Below are 11,968 nucleotides of genomic sequence, written 5' to 3' on the forward strand. Positions count from 1 at the left end.
AAGACTTTTTATTAGAGAATTATAATTTCAGTCCTTGTCATTTGGGTAGATCTCCGATTAGATGCATTCCTCTGAACAATTACCTGTTTGCCTTCAGATGTGGTTCTCCCCACCGTTTGGAGCAGGGAGCTGAACACAGATCCTGAATATAGGTCACAGACCTCCATGCTGGCAACTCCGCAGTCAGGGATCATCATGTGGAAGCAGTTGGTGCTCCGTAGTAAACAAGCGTACCTGCAAACAATTTTTGCACATTATAGAACATAGACACGTGTCCAGAGAGAAAAGGGAAGCAGTAAGTGGAGAAAACACACTCTCAGAGCATGGAGGAGGTGGTACTATAAAACCCACAGGAATAAGCACATCGCCATGTGCTCTTGCTTATAAATTTGATGATTGTAAGCTAGTCCCATTTGCAAGTGTAGGAAGGGAGAGTGTCTTACCATTTACAACCCTGAAAACTAAACTTGCACTGTTTATAAATACAGCAAAGCCAGCTGCTGTGTTCATGTTGCACATGAAGTGGGGATGCCAGGAGTTCAAAACCAAAAAGACAGGCTAGAATTATAATAGCTAAAAGTAAATATTTGATTTGGGGTATAGAAAGTGAGACTTGTGAACCCTTACATTTTCCAAGCTGGCAATACCCCTTCTAACGTTACTACTTATGAGTAAATGGTATTAATGAGAATATCACGAACAGGGGCCTCACACCTGCGTATTGCCACTTTAGGAAGGAAAGTAATTGCTTATATTTGGGATACCCTTGAAGGCTCTACTGTTAGATCTATCTTCAGCTTTTAATTAATTCACAAACTCATCTACTGCTATATGAAAGCCATTTGTGGATCTGTCTGCCAGCCATATATTCATTTTGAGTGAATGTTTCCTTCTCTATTCCTAATTTTTTTTAGTATTGAAACCATGCAGCTGTTCCATTGTCCCAAACTGAATTTTACAAATCTTGTCCCACCTGTTCAAAATCAGATTAAATAACATAACTGTCTGATGTAAAACAGGCTGCATTGTCAGTAAAATTAATCTAGAAACTTTTAAAGCCATAGTTTTGCTTTGGCAGACTGCATTCAATGTCAGGTGTTGCTTGTCCACATCATTCTTACGACAAATCAAAGGCACAAAATCAGTGCAAAAATAGAAACTCATATGAAGAGCATAGCATGTGTTCTAGCCAGTTTGATGGAAATGTATTCCTGTACACATCTGGGTCAATTGGCTGAGCAGTCCCTTACTTGCTAGCTATGATAAAGTGACGGAAGCACTGGCCAAGGCCCTTTACAGAGTCCTCCCCGTGTCAGGGTTCTTTTTTTCCCCCACCAGTGTTTTCCGATTGTAATTGCTGTAGAATGCCTCCTACCTTCCCAAGACTGTGTTGTACATACATGGGGACACATACAGGCAAAGTCAGTTATTAGATTGGTTAGATTATCCCATCCAGTAAAAGCTGACTGGTTGGAGGAACTATGTACCAATGATAGAACAAGCTGGAAATGGCTTGGGATAGCATAGCAAAAAGATAATAATAAACTTAAAGCACTATTGGCTTCTACTTGAATTCTGGAATGAAGTATACTTTTTTATTATTTTATTTTCATGGTTAATTTAAGGGGGTTATTTATTTATTTATTTATTTATTGTACAGAGATACAGTCCCCAGTGGCATCTTTCTGTTTGTTAACCTTCTCAGCAATCATTTCCCTCAGGATCGAGCACAGCAGCTTTGCCACTGCACTGGAGGCAGCTCCTGGCCGCAATTGTGCCACTGTGCAAAGCCCCTGCACCCAGCCCAGCAGCAGCTACAACACCTTACACACCTTATAGGCCTGTAGGTAGCTAGTAACTCTGTATGCTCTGTATGTCAGAATATATGTCAGAGAGGAAAAAAGATGGGATATTCTGCCTGTGCATGCTCTGCAGAAGTGCTAGCTAACTTTGAGGTATGAGTACACTACACAAAGCAAGAGGGTGTTAATGTGTAAGCTATATGTAAGCTAATGTGTAAGCTATAGTGGTAAACAGATTTAGCATCATCCTACGCAGTTGTCTGGGCTAATTATGCATGTCACAGGACCAGGCTGCTATCTGACTAGCCTGGATAACCCTGTGCTGCACCACAGTACGGGCAGTGTCAGTATTACTTGTTTTTACCAACAAAACTTGTATGTAATATTTAGCTTCAAATAATGTTAAATTTAAAACCTAACAAGCCTTTGCTGTAGAGAAATCCCTTCTACATGAGCAGAATATAGGGTGAAGTAACCTATGTGGCAGCTTGAAGGCAATTCTTATTTAGGCAATGATCCTCTTTGTGACTAAAGCAGCCTCCTTAAACTCTGTAGCTCATTTCCTTACCTGCTAAGCTGTAGGAAGGACAGCCGTGTATATCCTCCGCACAGAGACTGAGAGGAGTTACAAGCGTAAAGGAAGACAGGATCAGAATTCAAAATGATGTTAATTAATTTATGAAGTGGTCTGGAATCGGTAATACTAAAAGGATGAATGCAAGTTGAAAGAAAGCACTTTCTTTCATAGGAGAAAACTTAATTGCAGAAATATAAGATGCAAAATAATTGGGTAGAAAACACTACTATAGAGAAGAACACGGAGATTACAGTGGACCAGAAATAAAGATATGAACAAGGGACGGTGGAGCTGTGGAATGCAAGGTTGAACCTGGTCTATTCTGCTTGGTGCTGGTGGAGTACAGCTCTACAGAGCATAGTTAAAAGACAAGAATAAACAAAGTGGAAAGATGTTGAGAAAACAAAACAAAACACAAAGGTATTAAATTTTTCCATATGTCACATTTGTTAAGCTTTTTAGAGACTACTGGTTCAGAATCATTGAATGGTTTGGGTTGGAAAGGGCCTTAAGACCCACCCAGTACCACCCCCTGCCATGGGCAGGGACACCTCCCACCAGCCCAGGCTGCCCCCAGCCCCATCCAGCCTGGCCTTGGGCACCGCCAGGGATGGGGCAGCCACAGCTCCTCTGGGCAGCCTGGGCCTGGGCCTCACCACCCTCTGAGTGAAGGATTTCCTCCTAACATCTAACCTAAATCTCCCCTTTTACTTTAAAGCCATACCCCCTTGCCCTATCCCTACACCCCCTGACACAGAGTCCCTCCCCAACTTTCCTGCAGCCCCCTTTAGGCACTGGCAGGCCGCTGTGAGGTCTCCCCAGGGCCTTCTCTTCTCCAGGCTGAATAACCCCAACTCCCTCAGCCTGGCTCCATAGGAGAGGTGCTTCAGTCCCTTGATCATCCTTGTGACCTTGTTATCAGCAAACTTGCTGAGGGTTTGCTCAATGTCACCATCCATGTCACCAACAAAGGTGTCAAACATTACTGGTCCCAACACTGACCCCTGAGGAACATCGCTGGTCACTGATCTCCACCAGGACATTGAGCTGTTGACCACAACTCTTTGAGTGTGACCATCCAGCAAAATATTTACCCACTGAGTGGTCCATCTTATCCATGTCTCTCCAATTTGGAGACAAGGATATCATGGGGGCAGTGTCAAATGCTTGATGTCAGTTTCTCTTCCCCTATCTACCAATGCTGCTAACAGTTTTCTGTTATGTAAAAAGATGTTATACTGACCCTGCACCCAAGAAAAACAGTTTAAGTTGTAGAAAAGTGTAACTTGGACTGCATGTGAAAAATCTAGGAGGATCAGTAAGCAATAATGTGTTGTGGAATGAACTTTAGGACTGGTTGGTGAGTCACAGGGCTTCCCTTTGCCTGCCAGGTTTCTTAGCTTGTGCTTCAGACTCCATGGGTGGCCCACTACAAACATTAGGAAGGAAAAGAAGCTGCTTCTCCAGGTGAGGTAAAGGGGGAAAAGGTGGGGAAACTCTTCAGGAGGCATAGGCATAAGTCTGGGGAGGTGTAGCAGCAGATAATGTGGGACAGAGGAGAAAGTTGGTAACAGGCCAGAAACTTGGAGCAGTTGAGGGACCATAAAGAGAACAAGCCACGGAGAACTGGATACAGTGGGGGCAGGCAGACCTGCAAACCTCACACTTAATGCAAACATTCTGCTTCTTTGCTTGAAGCTGGTAGTAGGTGACCTCAGGCTGGTCTTCTGCAGTCTTCTTTCTTCCTACTTGTCTGCAAAGAAGTGCAATAAGCATTTGATTTCTCATCTGCAAAACAAACCTGTCTCCTTATCTCCTGAATGCCAACGAAAATGTTAATTCTTGTAGCTAGTACAATTTATCATATCAAATCCGATGTCAAAATGGTAGTTCTCAAAAAGTCCAGTACATGTAGCAAACTTCCTTCGATTCACTTGATACGAAGTGAGAAGGACATACGCTTCTCTCCCTGATAGAATAGAGACAAATCTGAAATGTTTTATGACTATGGTTAGTTAGATAAAAGGATGCTTAGAAACTTTGCAAGGGTAAATGATGTTCCAAGCCTGGAGGATGTGTCTGAAAAGATTAGGTGAGCAACTCAAGGTATTCATGTCCTTGGACGTGAAAATGACTCAGCCTAGTATGCATGTCTAAGTTGAGTACCGACCTATCCACAAACATCAAGAATCTGAAAGACCATCAGTAGAAACAAAAGCACATACTTCAACAAGTTATGGGAAATAGTGTATATATATATTTTTAAATCCAATGAATCTTTCGATTGTATATAACCCCTGTAGCCTGGACAATCCAGCACACACAGTAGGTGGAGCAATCATGCGTCCAGCACCGCAATTAAATGATGCCTGTTTTCTAAAACTCCAAACTGAGTCTTAGAGAGTTTCTATGACCGACTTTTACAGTATCACACTTGCAAACCCATTTACTGAGGAGCAAGTAGTGACAGCAATGAATTCTGCTGACACGTTAGGTTCTGAATGTTCCTGTTTCAAACCTGGACATTAGAGCAGGTCAGCAGGCAAAAAGAGGTAATTCAGAGAGGAACAAGCAAGGGAAAATAGAGGGATGGGGGATAAAGGAGGCTCGTTGCATGTAAACAGACTCCTGGTCAGTACCCGTGCTTGGCCATGCCCTGTGCCTCATCACTGCAATCTTTACTGTCTTCTTGCCAAAATCCATTTCTCAAGATTTTCTGGGGGCACCCAACTGTTTCCATCCAGGCCAATCTGCACAGGCAGTCATGTATATGCGTATAGGACATGTGGAGCAAGTGCGCTCATGTGTGTCTCTTCTGGGAACACATGCAAATTTTCTTATCCTTTAGATAGAACCAACATTGTGATATTTTTAAATTATTTTTATATAATTGCATTGTATTCCTACTAATTACTCATGATTTATTCATTTTCCTAATAAAATCATTTTATTTCTACCTATATTTGCCTTCAAATTTTGTCATTAGCATCACCATAAAATTCAAAATTTAACAAGGTGTACTCATTTTGAAAGCAAGATTTGCCAATGGTACCAAATGAAGTCATGTGCAAATTCTGGTCCTAAATTAGGTATACCTCTTTATTACTAGGCAGGCAGCTATCATACCCTGGGAGGTGTTTACAAACACACCAGCTGCACGTTCACACATCACTGTAGTCAGCACTACTCAGTCCTTCAGAGGCTTCAGAGACTATTCAAAATAGATTAGAGTCTTTCTTTTATTAAGAACTAAACAGGAAGTACAGAGGCATTATTTCAAGTTGTGTGTTAAGCAAAAGCTACATGAACATTTTTTGTTTCACATACACGTAACAGCTCTCATTAGCTGCTGTCTTGCATGGAAATAATAAACAAAATCATCCCAAACTCAAATTCATCCCTCAGCATATACTTCCATCATATCTACATTTTCTGTGTGCCAATTCCATAGAAAACCTAATTCTGGTATGTGTTAAAGCCTGTTTTGTGGTGGGTTTTTTTTGAGAAGTACCTACTCATGGCTTTGTATATGCAGCAGCAGTCGATGATATGCAAATGTTTCTAATGCATCCTCTTGCACAGAAAACCACTAGCATTTTTTAAGGATTTTACACTCTATTTAGAATGAGTAAGTATTTCTCTTTAAAATAACAGAAATTACTAGACCACATAGAACTGTAACACTTTTATTATCATTATTTATGTTTTTTTGTCTGTGTAAACTGTTGTTTAACACCACAAGTTTTGACAAATTACAGAGCACAAATTCCCAGCTGAATTTTTTGTAAATTCTCTAGCGTACTGAAAACTGAATTAACATACATTAGTTTTTACAACGAAAGCAACACAGTTCCAAATGTCCAAAATGTTGCAATATTTAAACTTACAATGTCTGTTTTAAATATTTAATCCAAGCAGTGTTAAAGGGACACTGTCAAACTCTCTCAACGACAAATTTGGTAATACTTAACAAAAATAGTCAGAGATAGTTCTTTATATAAAACATATCTTTTACCTAATAGTGAATTATAATACAAAAATAATCTCAAGACCTCAAAAACTACTTTCAACGGGATTATAGCAGCAGTTTACCAGTTTACTAACTCACCCCATTTTGGGCTACGTTCACATAAAGCTCACTTCTGATCTAGGATATTACTCCACAGATTCCTGTAAAGGAAAATAAGGAACAGGTAATTGCTGTTATCTACATATACTTAATGGTCTTAAGTATGGTTCAATAGGGCATTTTAACAGTGACCTGGACACTTAAGGGTCTTTTAGCTAACACTAAGCACAGATTTAAACACAAATGAAAGAGGAAATCTGCCTTTTCAATTGGCATACCTGTGAGCCTCCTGCTAGGAGCTCTGGTTTGAGTACAGTAGAATCTGGCTTCAGGACTTGTAAGGGGAGAACAAATAGGTGAAACTACAGTTGTGTAAGACAAAATGCTAATTCAAACTGATCTCACTCTGCTAATTAACACTTCTGAAACTCTAGCAATCTCCTAGATATTGGCAGACTTTGTGACAAAACAGGTCTCTGTTCTCGAAATTATTGCACAGGTTTATCATGAGTGCTCCTGCACTCATCACAAAATCATAAAGCAAGATTACTACTGGTATGATGCTGCAGATGTCTAATTTGGAGGAATTCAAACCATTGCTGTTGGGTAACCTGAGGCACCATGGCTTCATCCAGATAACTGGTGTGAGCTTCACCGCTATGTATTTCTTCACCCATTCTGACTTTCCCACCAATGTGACTGCCCACTGTGAACCCTTGACTATAAAGAACGGTGTGGACTGCTACAAAACAAGCAGTGTGTTAGTCAGCAGAGAAAAAAAGAAAGCCACAAGGTGAAGTTTGTTCTGTGCCTCTTCACGGAATGGCTTTTTTGCTTCCCGGACTAACTAACCTTTTCTATTCCTTCCTCTGGCCAAACAAACTGCTCTTGGCTTCATATATGACACAAACCTATCCACTGATTAAACACTCCCCATGTAATACGTCAGCATACCTGAATTACTCCAAAAGAGAGACTATGATCCAAAGTGATAACAAGTCTTGCAGGTGCCACACGGTTACACTTGTTCTACCTACTGTACAATTTTGCTACAGCTTGTAGCAGGCACTGCTAACAAGAATGAGGCAGCCTATCAGTACTACTCTCAGTGAAGAATATACTCAAATAGTAAAGACAGGAGTGCAGTGAGCTGTGAAAGGAGAAGAGGGCTACATAAGATACTCTACATCACTTTTAGACAGACGTGCTTTTTATTTTGCAACTGGTTTCCCAAAAAAGGCCGTTTTTATCTCTGGAATTTACACCTATTAACAAGGCCACTAATTTCGACTCTCCCATGCCTTCAGGCCCAAACTCTGGGCTCCCTTTCTGTCGGGTATGAGAGGGAGAAACAAAGCTTCCACATAACATGAAAGCCAAACAAATAAGGTAAAACTCCACTAAAATTTGGCAAAAACATTTGCAATCTTATTAGGAAAGTATATGTTTATATATTAAAACAACATCAGACAGTGTCCTTTTAAAGAAGATAAGTACATAGACTGTTATAATAATTACATGAACATTAACCATTTCAACAACTTTTCAATATCACACATTCCAGGCTCAAAAGCAAGTTACAATGTCACTTGGCATTCCTCAATGTATTCAGCTTTTTTTTAGAACAGACTCAAGTGCTTTACTTCTCCATACGCACCAAAACACTTCATAAGCAAACTGTAAACAGTTCAAGATACATTCCCTGTGTGGAAGCAAGCATACCTGCTGTTTCATCCAGCACCTGCAGTGCGGCAAAGCGATGTTACTGCCTCCGCCCTGTCCCTCCCACAGAGCGCTAAGAGCCAAGTCACAATCCAGTCACACAGAAATACTCTTAAACACAAATAAAACTTTCACGTTTGCAACAGCCCATTTGTATCTCCCAAATTCAGAGAACACCCTAGTGTATAAATCAAACTTTATTTTATGAGCTCATCAGAAAAGAAGAAAAACAACACACCAAGCAAGGGCCCAATCCACGTTGTATGGTCTAGCATAACACATGCATTCATTAATTCATTAGCTAGCACACCTGTAAGCAAAACAGTTCCCTACCTGGCAGTGACAGTGCTTATTCTTCCTCCTCCATCAGGGTACACGTGTCCCCTGCACCCTACTGGGAAGCATGAAAGCCCTAGTAGTCTGTCTGCTGTGGGATCCACATCAAAAGCTTTTTTGTTAAACTGGTGTTATCTATATCATCCAGCTTGGAAGTTTGGTCTATACTGTTTCCATACATCAGTGGATTCTGCAAAAACTGCCAAGCGGTTACTTTGCAAAGATGCTTGAGATGACTGCTGCAGGGGACAGCGAGCTGTGGGTGATAACAGCTACACCAAAGTCCTTATCTCTCTCTGCCCACTGAATCCTGCCTTGGTATTGCTCTCATTTTGGTGCTACTCCCAGCATAAATCAGGCATCAGTATGAGCTGTCCTAGGCCAAAACCTGAGCAGGATTTGGGTGAGCAGCCACAATGCTAGTGCTACATCAAAGAAGTTTTAGGCATGGATGTAAAACCTCTCATTTTGGCATATATGTATCTGTTAGAATCATATCAAAAATAAAACGATATATTTCAATCACAATATGTGTGCAAACATGCCCTGAAAAAAATAGAAAGAAAAATGGCAGCTTTGGCTAAGCTACTAGCTTTTGCATTTTTCCATAAAAACAGGAATAGAGTCAGCAAAAACGAGAACTTTTACAGCTCATCCACATCATTTTGCCAGCTCTTCCCTAATGCATACTGCATTTTGCTTGCACCAACATTTTCACGAGTCATTTGGTTTTCCACAAGGGGACAGACCACACAAAATGCACATTCAAGAAGAAGTGCCTCTGGAATTTGTGACACAAAGTGCTATGCTTGCAATGGATCTCATGGCACAAGTAGATACTTTGTGACAAAACCCAGCTTGGGAGATGTAGTTGGAAGCTAAGCGGTACAACCTTTCTGCTCCAAATATGTTAAAGTGCCCAGGCAGTACCTTCTCCACTAGACCTCTGTCCACCAGTTCCATCAGGCGCTGGCAGCTTGCAACGTAGTCACTTACTCTGCTGTAGGGAAGCCAGTCAATCATGGATCCATCGTACACAACGTCTCCGCTGAACAAAATCTTATGCTCTCGGTCATGTAAGCAAATACTTCCTCTGGAATGGCCAGGCATGTGCATGACGGTGAGCTGTCGGTCTCCAAGGCTGATGACATCCCCTGAAAACACAGGCATTACAGGGATAAATGCATGCATTTATCATGCACATTAAACACCACAAAAAAAGTACAGCCTATCCACGTGCTACAGCTACCCATGTGTGTTTACACACAGCGTACGTCCATAACAGTGGGAGCAGGACCTTTTTTCTCACTGAGTGCCAGAGGCATTTGAGAAATGCACTTGACAAGATGGTATTTTCCAGTGATAGTAATGAATAACACAGGCTTGAGCTGTATTAACTGAACCAATTCTCACCCTAATGAGCTGAACAATATAAAAAGAAATGATAGAGAAAATAAAACAGGAAACAAACAGAACAGATCTAAGCCATGTCTCCTTTGAAAATTTCCGAAGTATTTCACATTTTATTAAAGTTTATCCTCAATTCACCTAGAACTCAACTGCAGCCACTTTTGCATGGAAAAACAACAGGATATAAATTGCAGAAAGAGGAGCAAGTTTGGCCTCCAAATATGTTTTTAACTGTCTTGAATCAGACACATAAAAACAGAACGTTATTCTCCATTTTAAATGTGAATGTCTTTTCATTGCTCTAGCCCCTGAGCTTGTGTTTTCAGCAGAAAGCCAGTCCAGGGTTGGCGGATAATTAACAATAAGTCTGTTGTTAAGTTATAATGCCAGCTTAGTTGTAAATGTGCATAATCCATTAATTCACAGGTGATAAATACATAAATTTTATGGCTGTGAAGGGAAGGAATAAGAAACCTTCTCTAAAGCATGTGCTTAATAACTACACAAAACAGTTACAAAAAACAACATCCAGTACCATAAACTTCAGGAAATGAAGACCTGTATAAGAGGATGATGCTCGGAACTGTAATACGCATTTCAGGTTGCAAAGTGAACAAGAAAAAGCTCCCAAACTTCTATTACATTAGAAGTACGACAGTTACAGAACCATCTGACTCAACCAGCAGGTATCCTCAGATTTACTCAAGACTCAGCAAGCCTGAGGGTGTTGTCCTAGGGACAGCAAGGGAACTTCACTCTTGAAAGCCAGACCTCTCATCAGAAGACCTGAGTGCTTTGGGACTGGGCTGGCAAGTATTGCCTCGTGTTCTGGGACGACGTAAAGCACAGTGCCTTGGCTGAGTGCGACTCAGGGAGGGCAGTCATCTCGAAGTGCTACGGGTAGGGATGGGGGATGTCATCCACTCATGTCCATTCGCAAAGCACGAGAACAGTGTTTAGAAGTCACTGCAGAGCTGTCATTTAACCATGCTGTACCTATCTGGGAATTGGGTCCCCACATCTGCAGCAGCAGCCAGCCTCAAACTTATCAGAGAGAATTTTTAGTCAAATTCTCTTTTAAAGGAAATGCTCAGAAGCCTTGATAGAACTAGGAGGCCTGCCTTTAGAGAAGATTATATAGAAAATGCCTGTTCTGGTGATTGAAACAGCAGCGGAGATGGTGAAGTTATGGGAACAAAGTGGTGCAATGGGTTTCAGATTGCTCCAGCTGTGAGAAGAAAAGTACAAGGAAACAGAATATGACATCCAGAATTGAAAGAAGCATACAGATATATATATGTACATATGCATGTGTATATATATATATATATATATATAATACAAGTAACTAGGAAGACAGTACGTAGTAAGGCAGAATACAAGTAGATGCCATTTTAGCTAAAATAGCTGAAAGGAATGGTGCTTGAAAGATCCCGTAAGATTACAGTAATGCAAAAACTGATGCCAATAAATGAAGTGGGCACTGTACGAGTAAAAGCCATGGCTCTGGATTCTAACAGAACGTAACTCTGCAAGCTACTTTTGAGTATTACTGGATATACTTGCCCCACAGCAATTAGACATGCATTGACATGACATGCCACTTCCACACAGTTTGTCTCAATGAAAGCTGCGCTAGAAACTTTCATGTTACTTTGACAGTGAGTACGTTTGACCTTTTATGATTTTAATAATTCCTCCCTTTTGGAGAATAAACAGCCTAAACTCCTGCTGACTGTTGCCAAACTGCTCATCAAATCTTCTTTGAAGTCTTCAGTTAAGCCTTCTCCAGCACCTTTGCAGGGTGATGGGCTAGGACAGCTACTACCTAAATCATCTGCAGGTGTAATCTGTCTATTGCACTGCTACCCTTTAACTCCTGCCCCGTGATATTCTGCAGTTAGGCTACCTGTTGCTGAAATAACCTAGTCATTGTTAACGATTAAATCGAACTGAAAAAATGAGCAGAAATGTCTGTTTTTTTATATACCTGTAAAAAGTTTTTTCTGGAAATGTTACATTCATGTAAATTCTTCTGCAAAACACAACTCA

The 11,968-nt window shown here is 40.8% G+C and overlaps 1 protein-coding gene across 7 annotated transcripts in view; it reads right to left on the bottom strand.

Annotated features, from left to right (window-relative positions):
- Positions 1 to 11,968, bottom strand: part of MBLAC2 (metallo-beta-lactamase domain containing 2) — a 13,305-nt gene continuing 1,337 nt past the window's right edge. The window contains exons 2-6 of one of the 7 annotated variants that reach the window (XR_004781197.2): positions 9,503 to 9,660; positions 6,488 to 6,549; positions 4,014 to 4,132; positions 2,371 to 2,417; positions 1 to 234 (exon numbers count right to left, since the gene is read on the bottom strand). Coding sequence is in view for 3 of the 7 variants with exons in the window: in XM_035563179.1 (XP_035419072.1) it covers positions 9,272 to 9,660 (389 nt within the window). In the remaining 4 variants the exon portion in view is untranslated. Of the gene's footprint in view, positions 235 to 1,575; positions 4,133 to 6,049; positions 9,661 to 11,968 lie in introns of those variants that run through there. The other 6 variants (XR_007709262.1, XR_007709264.1, XR_007709263.1 and 3 more) reach the window with 6 other exon arrangements.

Source organism: Cygnus atratus, chromosome Z (assembly GCF_013377495.2).
Source record: "Cygnus atratus isolate AKBS03 ecotype Queensland, Australia chromosome Z, CAtr_DNAZoo_HiC_assembly, whole genome shotgun sequence".
NCBI lineage: Eukaryota > Metazoa > Chordata > Aves > Anseriformes > Anatidae > Cygnus > Cygnus atratus.